The sequence below is a fragment of the Labrus bergylta genome, chromosome 21, assembly GCF_963930695.1.
Source record: "Labrus bergylta chromosome 21, fLabBer1.1, whole genome shotgun sequence".
NCBI classification, from domain to species: domain Eukaryota; kingdom Metazoa; phylum Chordata; class Actinopteri; order Labriformes; family Labridae; genus Labrus; species Labrus bergylta.
The window spans coordinates 15,843,258-15,857,205 of NC_089215.1; the positions used below are offsets into that span (position 1 = coordinate 15,843,258).

The 13,948-nt window shown below is 39.4% G+C and overlaps 2 protein-coding genes across 2 annotated transcripts; both read right to left on the reverse strand.

The window, feature by feature from the left end:
• Positions 1-591: 591 nt before the first annotated feature.
• On the reverse strand, positions 592-6,991 carry LOC109996276 (somatostatin receptor type 2-like). Its single transcript, XM_020650323.3, has 4 exons — positions 6,650-6,991; positions 3,403-3,831; positions 2,740-3,065; positions 592-1,672 (listed from the first exon to the last, which is right to left on the reverse strand). Exons 2-4 carry the CDS (start codon positions 3,788-3,790, stop codon positions 1,241-1,243), a joined length of 1,146 nt encoding a protein of 381 aa, XP_020505979.1. The 5' UTR covers positions 3,791-3,831; positions 6,650-6,991; the 3' UTR covers positions 592-1,240.
• A 3,097-nt stretch (positions 6,992-10,088) lies between these two features.
• Positions 10,089-13,037, reverse strand: LOC109996266 (somatostatin receptor type 2). The gene has a single exon (XM_020650314.3). It carries the CDS (start codon positions 12,510-12,512, stop codon positions 11,493-11,495), a length of 1,020 nt encoding a protein of 339 aa, XP_020505970.1. The 5' UTR covers positions 12,513-13,037; the 3' UTR covers positions 10,089-11,492.
• Between the last annotated feature and the right edge of the window lie 911 nt (positions 13,038-13,948).

Here is a 13,948-nt window from a genome sequence, read left to right on the forward strand (position 1 = left end):
TTGTATGTATTTGCCTGGATCTCTAAAAGGAGCACAACAGAGTCTGAGAACATGCCAGAGTCTCGTATTTTAACCCATGCTTACAGTATTTCTTCAGATTTATCTCAACATGGGGAGATTTCTCAGATAAATTCCACCACAAGACTTTTCTTCTTCTCTGTTTTATTAATAAAGCATCGAGTTTAGTCTGACAAAGATGCTAACCAATTTTGTCTTGGGAAATGGAGAAACCTTACTAAATTGACTTTACTATGGAATAAAATATGGGAAATCTTGACTCCTGCTGCTTCCATTTTTGCCATTTTTTATATAATAGCCATTTTCTCAACTTAAAGGCATTACAGCTTTGATCAACAATCCACACAACAAATCTCTCAGGCTTAGTTTTCTTTTTTTTTGTTCACATAAGACACAATACAGTCACAAGCTTGTTTGTTCTCAACTCTCATTCTCATCCCCCCAATCATTACCCCTGTTTGCTATAATTTCCTACTTTTTTTGAGACTAAGCATTTTTACAAGCAAATGCCACATGAGACAAATGTGAAGCTCAGGTGAGGAAACTCATTATCAAATCAAATCAGGAGGAAATATAACATATTCAAAGGACACATTTAATAAAAGGCTCTTACAGTGGCACTTCAGGCAGGGTAGCAAATAGAATATATGATCAAAATACAATATACAGGAAAGTTCATGTAAGGATTTTCCCAAAGGTCCATTCATAGCTTTTCTTGGAGCATTACAATGTATCAAGGTATTAACATAATTATACTGCATTTTCATCCATGCCGGGAACTTTCCCCCGAGACACTCGCAGAAACCAATTGTGGACATATAGCTACTTAAAAAGTAACACAGTAAATGATGTCTCATTAGAATAGAATAATAGAATAGATCAATCAATAGAAACCTCAAGTGTGTATATGTACAGTATTTGATTTCAACACCACTTGTTTATGTAGTGTTGAGAATCACTAGAGTTGTTTTACTCTGATTCAGGGCAAACAAGTTCAGGAGATTTGTGCTTCAGTCAGTGTACTTTGCTTAACCTCTGAAAGCTCTCTGGAAATTGTTTATTTTCACTTAGACTTTGTTCATGTGTCAGTGTCCGTGAGCAGCAGCTATTACATCATGCTTCTGACTTCACCTTTATATGTAAATAGGGTCACTAAAGCCAGCCAAAAAAAATTGGAAGCCCTTAGCTTCATTGTCTCCTAGGATGTGACTTCCCGTAACAATCAGATGCTGGTCTGCAGCTCACCATTGAGAAGGGCAGCGTTGTGCGTCTCCAAGTTGGTGTTAATGATGGCTGCATCATTGACCATCCTACTCCTGTCTGCCCTGCTGTCACTGCGCTCTATTTCATCCAGACCTGCTACCTTTTTAAGGCACAGTACATTCTGAAAGCTCTTCTTGAAATTATCTGACAGGAAGGCATACAGGATAGGGTTTGCGCAGCTGTTGGTGTATCCAAGCACTACAACAAAGTCGAAGGTGCTCTTCACAGCAGAGGTGGGGTTAATGGAGCTGGTGACGGAGGCAACGTTGAAAATGTAGAAAGGTAGCCAACAGAGGACAAACACCGCCACCACAATGGAAACCATCCGTGTAACCTTGCGCTCAGAACGCTTGCGCTTGGTGGAACCCACTCTCAGACCAGATGACTTTACCTGTCAAAGGAATGGACTGTCATTGACTTGTTTGTATTGTGAAACACATTTATGGAAAGGTAGAGGTATTGCATTCTCATCTAATTCTTGCAGAGAAAAACAAATAAATGAATTTCCCCCCCATGTTGAACTATTAATTTTAGATTAGAAATTTCACCAAGCAAGTACTAGCTAGCTCATAACCCTTTTCAAGGACCATTCAAAGCCAAATGGATATCAGATTACCAGATGTTAGTCATGTTTTAGTTACTAATAGTTTAAAATAATAACAAAACATGATTTTAGAGTAGTCAAAAAAGAAGTAGCATCATGAATGACTATAATAACAATACTCCAAGTATGGATTTATTTAGTGAATGATTAGATTGGTAAAGTTTCTTTAGGTAGCCTTTGTTCAAACACATGGTTCGGTATGTATTTATTGGCCTTTCCATTGTCAAAAGTTGGGAAGGGTACCAAAATAACTGATCCGTACTGTCCTACTTTTTTGGTAACCCTCTGTTGGGTTGCCAAGCATACTGATCCAACCCTAAAGGTTGGAGCTAGACACACTGCAGTCTGTTGATTGGTTGAAAGAATCTTCACTTCCCATGTGACAGTGGTAATAAAGGACAAACACAAAACTCACCATGTTTAAATATCCTGTGGATTTCAAGAGAGTCATTTCAAGGCTGTTTTTGAGATTTATATCAGCGCATAGCACCGCCCCGTGGACTTACATCTTGCCTACCAAGAAAGACCACTATTGGCTGTCTCTTTGTACAATCTCTTTGGCTCCCAACATGTAAAAATGAACTGTATTGTTGCAAAAAAAAAGTCACGCAGCACTAACACTGTTGTAAATTTTAGAGCTAACATCAATTTACTCTGCACTTGTGCTTCAATCACTTTTTAAATCAAGCAATTTATGTGATTCAATTGACACGTAAATCACCAGGGTCAAATATTGGCACTATCTTGACTGCTAGATGTTTGTTGTCTTTTTTGATGTATTTATAAAATATAATGTCATTCAATATAAGGGTAATGAAGACAGACTATGTTACATTATAGTGTCTGACACTCACCTTGACAATAATAAGAAGGTAGCACAGGCATATGACAGTCAGTGGAAGAAGGAATCCAATCAAGAAGGTGTAGAACATGAACACTTTGTAATAGACATCCTGGGGCTCTGGCCACACTATCCCACACACTGGCACCTCGTTTAAGCAACTGAAGATCATAGTAGGTAAGATGACTAACAGCGACACACCCCATACTGTCAGGTTAATTAGCTTGGCTATGCGAGGCTTCCTCCATCTTGTGGATTTTATAGGATGGACCACAGCCAAGTATCGATCAATGCTCATCACCATCAGACAGAAGATGCTGGTGAACTGATTAAGAGAGTCTGGGAGAGGGAGAAAGACAAAAAGACAATTACTTATGCACCTTATACAGTGATGTTGTTTATCTAAAAGTGATTAAGTTATGATATTATTAGTATTATATAATGTCAAGATGAAAATGTGGTATATTTAGATCTTGCTTCTAGCAATAAAGCAAATGAATAAACGTGTTCCTTTCAGACCCCTAAATGTCCCAGAATGTGAACAAAACCCCTTTCGACTCAAGAATAAATTAAATAACAATGTGTATCTAGAATTTCTTCATATTGCAGGCATACTGTAACATAAGCAAGAAAGACTGCTGCTGTATTTCAGTGTAAATCCTTGTTTTATACATACCGACAGTCATGATCACTCTGCAAAGCACCTCTCCAAAAGGCCAGTGCACCAGTGTCAGCTGCAGAGCGATGAATGGCAGGCTCATCATGCACAGAACATCTGCCACAGCTAGGTTCAGGATGTAGATGTTGGTCACCGTCTTCATTTTGGCGTATCGCAGGATGACATATATTACCAAGGTGTTGCCCCACAGCCCAACCGCACATACCACGAAGTAGATGAAGGTGATGACCATTGAGCTTGTCTTGTCCTGGTGAAGCTCCCTGGTATGAGAGACATTTAGGTCCAGGTCTGACTCATTCCCCTGGATGAAGCTGTCGTACTGGAGGGCCTCAGGGATGGAGATATTTGGGGGAGTTTGGAGGAAAGGCAACTGATCCAAGGCCATGATAGATTAGGGTATCAAATGGATCCAAATGATAAAAGGGCCTAAGAGGTAAATGTGAAATCACAAAGGAGTTAATTTTTACATAATTTAAGATCTTAACAACTGGAAGTTTTGAACAGGATGATTTATCCTTAATGTAGAACAACGAATATCAAATTCTTGCTGAAAAGAAAGAGTGAAAAAGATCTGTGGAAGGAGAGTCCAGAGTGAAGGATGAGTATCTACAGTGGAGATACAAAGAGTATTTCTTTTGACAAATGTTAGTCCTGCAGGATCCATGGAAACAGTTGCAACGTTATTTCATACATCTGCCTTACCACCTTTAAGTATCTAGTTTTTTATTATCAGTTATTTACATTCCTTGATAAACAAAACTTCTTATTCCACTTAAAGCAAGCACTTGGTAGACAGTAGTGTTGTAGTCAAGACCACACTAACCGAGACCAAGACATGCACGAGACCAGAGTACTCCAAGACCGAGACAAGCCCAAGACATTCAGTCCAGACAGTGTCCAAAGGGAACTTCCTCATACCATGCATTCGCACAAATGATGATGGACCAGCTTTCTCAGAAAATGTTAACACACCCTTTTATGATCGCAACTTCTACTTGTCTTCACCTCACCACTGTAGTCCTGATACACCAATCAGATGTCCTTTAATTGAGGGAAGGGGGCATGTTAGTATGATGATTGCAGGTCAATTTAGAACGATTCTCTAATATACACAGGGTGATGAGAACAAAATTGGCCAGTGCGCACGTGTCATGAAACCGACGGTGATTTTGCATATGCACTTATTTTATGTCCAGAGTAAGAACATTTCTACTTCTATATTAGTGAATGAGGCCCGAATGTCTCCTTCGTTTTAAAACCCCACCTGAGGCACAACTTAAAACGACTGGAGCTTTTTGGTTTCCTACCAATTTAATCATGAGCTTTACTTTACACTTTACTTTGGACTTATTTGGTGCTGCTTGTCAACAGGCAAGACAGGCAACTGCTTGGGGCCCAAGGCCAGTAGGGAGCCCCCCCAGGATGAAAAAGTTTAAACCACAGAAGGGGCCAAAATGTGCAAAGTTTGCAATGACAGTAGGAAAACTCCCTAAGGCGGCCCCATCATAAGGCACTCACTCTCTTTTGCTGCTTAACGTTGCAACTTCCGCTAATATTGTATTATTATGTTCTTTGACCTTTATTACTGTTCTTTATATTTATAAACTAATGCCGATTTGAACTTTGGCCATCATTTTTTGCCATTTCCATTTTTTGTTGTTGTTAACGTATTTATAATTTTATGGTGATGAACGCTGCGGTTAGAGGGTTCCCTGGGAAATTTTGCCACTGTTTGTGCTTTTATCCAGTGTCAAAATATCAGCTGGTCCTATTCTCTTTTCTCGTTGTCCAACTCAGGTCTATAAATCCTTCAAGGAATGAGCACATGTGTGCCTCCGTGTGTGTGCTGTCCCATGCCTGCATATATGCAACAGGTTAAAACTCAGTGGGAGAACAACAAGGGCACTGCGCCACTGAAAGCAAATGTTTATTCAATTGATCTCGGGGACAAACAGCTTGTACACCGTGGCAGGATCATTTGATCTTCCTCTGCAGCTTGCTCAACGAGAACAGTTTTTACCTAAATTATGATGCGACATGATATGCACAGATGTGGCAAACGTTTTACCATTTCATTATTGAAAACAAGTTTCTCAAAAAAACTTTTCAGATATGCAACTTTTTAAGTCAAAAGGCCAAAAGAGCAGGATAAGGCTGACCTTTACATTTCAACTATTTATAACTAAATCAAACAATATATTATCATGTCTTAGTGTTTTAAAAATAAAACTATCAATTTGTTTAATATCTAACAATGACAATCAGCCAGATATATTATTACTATTCATCTCTAAAAAGATTTAGTCAGTCTGTCTTTGTAATTCACACTACGCACCTGGTCAGATAAATGAAAGCTACTAAAATATTTGAGCAATAAGGATGTGAGGAATTGTGCATAATTTAACTGAGGTTTCCCTCAGACTTTCAGACAGTTAGGGAGATGATATGCCTTTAATTTCAAAACACAAAATAGGTAAAGAAAAAAATACAGGATCCGCACACCAAGAAGATCCCAGTGTTTATTGATGAGTGATGTGTCCAACATGCTCTTCCTCAAACAAAATACATGTTCAGGAAGAGCATGTTGGCTCGAAACGTCACTTCAATAAATCAACAAATCCTTTTAAAGCTTCTTAGTGTGCAAATCTAGTTAGTATTTTCTGTACCTATTCGTGATTTTGTACCTATTCGTGTGTGTCTTATTTAAAATTATTTTTCGTCAACACAAAATGGCATCATTTTTACCTTTTTTTCTGAGAAGGACCCCCCTGACCCCACTCCAATTATGACCTGTATGATACCCCTGGCTGCATTCACGAACTATCAGCTAAAACATTCAAGCCAAATGGATGGATTTTAGGCTTAGCAGTTCTTCTCGTAAACTAACGTACGAAGCTACAGGAATTTCTTCACTGGAGCTGCACCTGTAAGACTTGAGCCGTGAAAGAAGCAGGTGTGAGAAGCATTTACCTAACCCTCTTATACAGGCCTACCAATTGGCACTAAAAAGTAAAATATGCGTAAAGTAAATGCTATTAGTTCATTTCTTTCTGGTGCACAAAACTAAGAAGGCTTACCGCTTGAATCGATATTATTAGTCTTTATTAGCCTACAGTGTTTAGTTAAACTGTTTAGTTAAACAGACACAATAAAGCGGTCTGAATTTTCGCTACAACACAGAAATGCCAATAATCTTCAGCAAAAAAATAAAATAAATAAATCTTAATTTATAAGCATTACTTACATTTAAGCAGAAAACGTCAACCTCATAGTAAGTCATTCAACACAGAGTGGAGTCCAGGCGCTCCGGATCAGCGCTGACCTGCTGGAAAGCTGCATGTCGCCAGCTCTCCTTCCAACTGCTGTCCGGGGTTACCGTTACGCACAGCGGTGGTGTTGAGCCGCCCACTGGCCACCTTTGCTAGAGCTGATTCTCCTCACACTTCTCCCTTGTCATTTCTTTTTTGACCTAGCAAACACAATTTACCGCAGCTTTCACGTCTAATGACGATATAGTGCGCTCACAACACAGTCTTAATAACACCAATTCTTCCCACGCGACAAGACAGTCAGAGCAGATGGACTGAACGCGAGAGGGAGGGAGGGAGAGAGAGAGAGAGAGAGAGAGAGAGAGCGAGAGAGAGAGAGAGGGAGAGAGAGAGAGAGAGAGAGAGAGAGAGAGAGCGAGAGAGAGAGAGAAGGAGGGAGGGAGAGAGAGGGAGGGAGGGAGGGAGAGAGAGAGAGAGAGAGAGAGGGAGAGAGGGAGAGAGAGAGAGAGAGCGAGAGAGAGAGAGGGAGAGAGAGAGAGAGAGAGATAATATCTTGTGTGCACAAGTTATTATATTGAGCGCACAATTCAAAATTGTGTAAATTAACATATTGTGCTCCATCTTGTGTATGGATCCCCTAGAAGTCCCAAAAAGTACAAAAAAATATATATATCTTGTGCACACAAGATTTATCCCTTTTAAAAAAATGAATAGTAGCCTAAGAGTAATACTTACTCCTAGTAATACTAGGACCAGTTATTTAGCATTTATCAGGTATTCTACTGCTTATCAGACAAAAACACTGATGCAGCGTTGGACTTCTGTTTATTGTATCTACCTCCTTTTTTTCTATAATTCCATGAGTCTTCTGCTTTATTTGGTCTTCATACACTATTATCACTTTATTCTTTTCTATCAGTTTCACACAGCTCTGGTTACACTCAATTCCTGTTGTATATTGTCCATCATTGCACCACTATCACTGTATTCATTCAGTATTTATTTATTTTCATACAGATCTTCTAGTTAGTTCCCATTGTATAATTTACTATTGCACATTATCACCTTATCATTCATTCTTGGCCTACTTGCACATAGCTCTGTATCTCCAGCTACAAGACCAATTTCCAGACTTGAACCAGCGACCCTCCGGTTTCCAACCCAAGTCCCTACAGACTGAACTACTTCCGCCCCTAAAATCCAAATAAATATTTTTTAAGTCTAGGTTTTTAAGTAACTCTTTAAAAAAAAATGTATACAGTATTATTAGAGCAATTGTATCCTAGAATCATCACAAGAAAACAGAATATGACACAGTAATTGGTCAGTAATTGGTACTGAAAAACACAAAACCAAAAAATTCTCAGTCACCTGCATTTATTTACAATCTATTTACAAATTTAATCTCAAAAAAGCTGAAGGACAAATTGGATAAAATGATCAACAAAAGGGAATTTCTGGTCTTGTGATTTTGATTAACATGCCTTAAAGTGTATTATGCAAAATACACTTTACCAGGTTTTTCTAAAACTAATATGTGCTCCTATAGTATGTCTACAAACCCCCCAATTATGAGAAAAGTCCATCCTCTCCGTCTTTCGCCTGCTCCACTTTTCAGAAAATGTGTGCTCAAACAGGCCATTTGGAGATGTTCCCCTTGTGACATCACAAACAGCAGTAAACCTTCCTCCAGTTGGGTGACACTACCAAAGCAAGGTTTTTGTTCTGCCCTCTGAGTCTGCCTTCTCACTGTAAGCAATTGGATATGGAGTGAGGAAGCCATGCCACCCAAGCCCTTCCAGAGAGGGGGTGTGGTCAGACACAGCTCATTTACATTTAAAGCTACAGAAACAGCCTGTTCTGAGCAGGGCTGAAATAGAGGAGTTTATAGACATGAATAAATATAGGATCAGAGTAGATTTAGAACAAAAATCTTCACAGACATGTTTTGGGGAGCTTTGAGACTTATTTAGACTGGTTGAAAAGGAAGATAATATATGACCTTTAAAAAAGATTCTGGACAATTCCGAAGGAATAGGATATAAAAAACTTTATTTTTCACAGGAAGAAAAGTGTATTTTGGTCAACACAAGTCTCCTAAATGTAATCCTTGTAACCTGCATTTCAGACAGTAATGAACGGAGCTGATGTCATGTGAACATAAAAGTCAACATACAGTCAAAAAGGATGGCATATTGCATCAGAAAAGGACATAATCATAAATAATAGAATCAGTCCAACGGGACTTCTAGAGCTACAACAATACACTGCAAATTAAAGCTCCTATGGGGAACTTGTGGGTTTGCGGTAAATTTGGCGCCCCCTGTTAAAGTTGTTGCTCTTTGTGTTTTTCAACAGAAGCCTAAAATTCTGCAGTCATCTATCAGTCAAAATGTTTGCTGTGGAATTTACGAATGAAGGTTGTTACTTCAGTGTGCTGTACCACACCTAATAAGCGACAGTTGTTACAAGCCTTAAAATAACTGTATCTAAACTATAGTGTAGAAAGACTTAATTTGAGTTCATGCGTCAACAAACAATCCAATAGTTAAATATGTCTAAAGAATATGAAAGGTATCAGTCATGACAAATTGGCAAATCATCATGGCAAATTAAGTAAATCAGTGTGGGAGTTTTTGTCTTTTCTCTATGCCAAAATGTTCACATCCTGCACACCGGTGTCATGTAAGTCATACTGTTCAGTGTTGTTGTGTATGCTTGGATATAAATTGTTGCCTTGGCAAAGGAGGGTGCGGAAGTGCCCCTTGAAGGTGTCAGAGAGACAGGCATACAGGATGGGATTAGCACAGCTCCATGAATATGACAGCAATACCACAAACTCAAAAGCTTTGGCAAAGATTTGGACCAGGTCACTTTGATACAGGGAGCCTAAGAGTAATACTTACTCCTAGTAATACTAGGACCAGTTATTTAGCATTTATCAGGTATTCTACTGCTTATCAGACAAAAACACTGATGCAGCGTTGGACTTCTGTTTATTGTATCTACCTCCTTTTTTTCTATAATTCCATGAGTCTTCTGCTTTATTTGGTCTTCATACACTATTATCACTTTATTCTTTTCTATCAGTTTCACACAGCTCTGGTTACACTCAATTCCTGTTGTATATTGTCCATCATTGCACCACTATCACTGTATTCATTCAGTATTTATTTATTTTCATACAGATCTTCTAGTTAGTTCCCATTGTATAATTTACTATTGCACATTATCACCTTATCATTCATTCTTGGCCTACTTGCACATAGCTCTGTATCTCCAGCTACAAGACCAATTTCCAGACTTGAACCAGCGACCCTCCGGTTTCCAACCCAAGTCCCTACAGACTGAACTACTTCCGCCCCTAAAATCCAAATAAATATTTTTTAAGTCTAGTTTTTTAAGTAACTCTTTAAAAAAAAATGTATACAGTATTATTAGAGCAATTGTATCCTAGAATCATCACAAGAAAACAGAATATGACACAGTAATTGGTCAGTAATTGGTACTGAAAAACACAAAACCAAAAAATTCTCAGTCACCTGCATTTATTTACAATCTATTTACAAATTTAATCTCAAAAAAGCTGAAGGACAAATTGGATAAAATGATCAACAAAAGGGAATTTCTGGTCTTGTGATTTTGATTAACATGCCTTAAAGTGTATTATGCAAAATACACTTTACCAGGTTTTTCTAAAACTAATATGTGCTCCTATAGTATGTCTACAAACCCCCCAATTATGAGAAAAGTCCATCCTCTCCGTCTTTCGCCTGCTCCACTTTTCAGAAAATGTGTGCTCAAACAGGCCATTTGGAGATGTTCCCCTTGTGACATCACAAACAGCAGTAAACCTTCCTCCAGTTGGGTGACACTACCAAAGCAAGGTTTTTGTTCTGCCCTCTGAGTCTGCCTTCTCACTGTAAGCAATTGGATATGGAGTGAGGAAGCCATGCCACCCAAGCCCTTCCAGAGAGGGGGTGTGGTCAGACACAGCTCATTTACATTTAAAGCTACAGAAACAGCCTGTTCTGAGCAGGGCTGAAATAGAGGAGTTTATAGACATGAATAAATATAGGATCAGAGTAGATTTAGAACAAAAATCTTCACAGACATGTTTTGGGGAGCTTTGAGACTTATTTAGACTGGTTGAAAAGGAAGATAATATATGACCTTTAAAAAAGATTCTGGACAATTCCGAAGGAATAGGATATAAAAAACTTTATTTTTCACAGGAAGAAAAGTGTATTTTGGTCAACACAAGTCTCCTAAATGTAATCCTTGTAACCTGCATTTCAGACAGTAATGAACGGAGCTGATGCCATGTGAACATAAAAGTCAACATACAGTCAAAAAGGATGGCATATTGCATCAGAAAAGGACATAATCATAAATAATAGAATCAGTCCAACGGGACTTCTAGAGCTACAACAATACACTGCAAATTAAAGCTCCTATGGGGAACTTGTGGGTTTGCGGTAAATTTGGCGCCCCCTGTTAAAGTTGTTGCTCTTTGTGTTTTTCAACAGAAGCCTAAAATTCTGCAGTCATCTATCAGTCAAAATGTTTGCTGTGGAATTTACGAATGAAGGTTGTTACTTCAGTGTGCTGTACCACACCTAATAAGCGACAGTTGTTACAAGCCTTAAAATAACTGTATCTAAACTATAGTGTAGAAAGACTTAATTTGAGTTCATGCGTCAACAAACAATCCAATAGTTAAATATGTCTAAAGAATATGAAAGGTATCAGTCATGACAAATTGGCAAATCATCATGGCAAATTAAGTAAATCAGTGTGGGAGTTTTTGTCTTTTCTCTATGCCAAAATGTTCACATCCTGCACACCGGTGTCATGTAAGTCATACTGTTCAGTGTTGTTGTGTATGCTTGGATATAAATTGTTGCCTTGGCAAAGGAGGGTGCGGAAGTGCCCCTTGAAGGTGTCAGAGAGACAGGCATACAGGATGGGATTAGCACAGCTCCATGAATATGACAGCAATACCACAAACTCAAAAGCTTTGGCAAAGATTTGGACCAGGTCACTTTGATACAGGGAGCAGAAGTTAAAGGTGTAAAAAGGCAGCCAGCACATTCCAAACACCACCACAACTGCCACCACCATTTTGGTGACCTGCCGTTCCAGCCTTTGGCTCTGTTTGTGCGGCGCAATTGCTCTAATTCGCTTGGACCGCAGTGTTAGCAACAGTGCTGTGTAGGCTACTGTCATGACCATAAATGGCAAGGCAAAACCTGTGAAGAAGGTGTAAGTTAAGGTGCCAAGCCACCAGGCATCTGATACCAGGTTGGGTATACACTGGCCCCCTATCGATGAGAAGTGTAGCGCCATTGGAAGGATGGTGATGAGTGAGAATAGCCACAGAAATGCTGAAACTATCTTGGCAATGCGTGGCGTTCTCCAGCGAGCAAATCGAAGCGGGTCAGCCAGAGCCATGTAGCGGTCGATGCTCATCACCGTGAGACAGTAGACGCTGGTGAACTGGTTAATGCCGTCCAGAACCATAACCACTTTGCACGCCATGTCGCCAAATATCCAGTGCTTTTGAAAGTTCTGGCTCGCTATGAAGGGAAGCCCAACCATGAAAAGTCCATCGGCTAACGCTAGGTTCAAAATGTACACTGTTGTGGAAGACGTCATTTTGTCCAATTTCAAAATAGCAACAATGACAAGGGAGTTTCCAGCTAGTCCAAGGATGCACACCACCAAGTACAGTATAGCCATGGTGATGCCAAAGCCATCAATATTGTCTGCTAAATAAGAACGTTCATCCAAATAAGTCTGATTGTATTCTTTATCAACTAAAAATGATAAATCCATTTTGCCTCAGCAAATTGATGATTGATCCAAAAAGAGAAAGGGTTGCTTAATAACACTCAGAGACCTGGCAGCCAAGAAGGAGAAAATCTCTGCCTTTGTTGAATTCCTTCCTGAAATTAAGAGTCAACCCTTGACTGCCCGTTGCGGATGTAAAAAGTTCTCAGACAAGAACACAACTCAACCGTAAAAAACCTTTGAATCAAACACCATGTCCAGGTTCAGAAAACCGTAGGCTGCAGCTCCCCTCCTCCAGCAAATTGTTATTCCTTTAAAAAAAAAATAAAAAAAATACAATAAATTCAAAAACTTTAAAAGTTAGTTCCTCTGTGGTGGAGACCGCATGCTTGTCTATGACCTCCATGTGTACACTCAGCCATAAACACGCTCATTGTGGAAAAGAGGTGCGACACCCGAACGGTTGCTTGACTTCTTTTTCTCCTTCTCTCTGAGAGCCTTTATATATCCCACCCACCCATTTCTGAAGAGTTTGTCTGGTTCTGTGTGTGTGCCCCCCCACCCTCTTCAAACACAGCAGTCTCAGTCTACAGAGGTTGTGATAAACTCCAGCTTTGCGTAACCCCCCTCATTGCTCCCCTGGTTCCTGTGCGGTAATGCTGTGTCCAAGGTAAACGCTGGCCCCATCTGCTGAATTACTTTTGTTTCCTTTACTTTTTTCCTCCACACTTTCTTTATCTTTCCTCTGCTTTGGTTTACTTACACACAGACACACAAACACCCACACACGCACATATCAAAGTACATCTGCTGTCAGGAAGGCAAGTCTACTGTCTGTTTTTCTAGACATTTGAAATGACATGCTGTTTCTACTTCTTTGGTTCCTGACACCCCCTAACTTTGAATTCTGCCATCTATTATATTTGTATAAAAACAGGAGTTGTATTAGTATAAAAGAAAGGTAAAAAGGAGACAAGCAGAAAAGGAAGGCTGGAATTAGATTGATTGGTTGGAAATGGGGGGAAGGGTGTTGGTAAAGATTAAAGACCCCAGATGAGCTAGGACACGCATAGCTGAAATACCCCAGGAATTTCCAGCATGTTTCACCAACATTCATCAACACCACAAGAAAAGCTCATTCCAAGTCAACAGCTCTTCATCATTTTAAGTGTGGCTAATCTCATCTAATGTCAGGATGATTCTCATTGGATGCCACAGATCCCCTCATAGATTTCAAAAGCCCTTACCTTGGCTAAAGCTTTCAGTGGTCTCAAATTAATGGGAAGAAATGCCTTTGTAGTCTTCACTTCAGGTTGGGTCGAGGCTTAACTTCCCCCTTGAGACAAGCTCTTCATATGATAAAGTCCACCTTTCCACCCCAGCCCAGACCCCCCTGTAAAAACATAACAAGTATTTTTTGTTTCATAGAACTAATTCTGGAGGTGTTTGACTGCTTTGTATTTCACAGGCAATATTTCACT

Bases quoted from the DNA above. Each gene is read 5' to 3' on its own strand.
- LOC109996276 (XM_020650323.3), bottom strand. From the start codon at position 3,790: ATGGCCTTGGATCAGTTGCCTTTCCTCCAAACTCCCCCAAATATCTCC. The intron at 3,066-3,402 runs GTATGTATAAAA...TCCCTCTCCCAG, and splicing joins CAGAGTGATCATGACTGTCG to ACTCTCTTAATCAGTTCACC. The intron at 1,673-2,739 runs GTGAGTGTCAGA...TTCCTTTGACAG, and splicing joins ACCTTCTTATTATTGTCAAG to GTAAAGTCATCTGGTCTGAG.
- LOC109996266 (XM_020650314.3), bottom strand. From the start codon at position 12,512: ATGGATTTATCATTTTTAGTTGATAAAGAATACAATCAGACTTATTTG.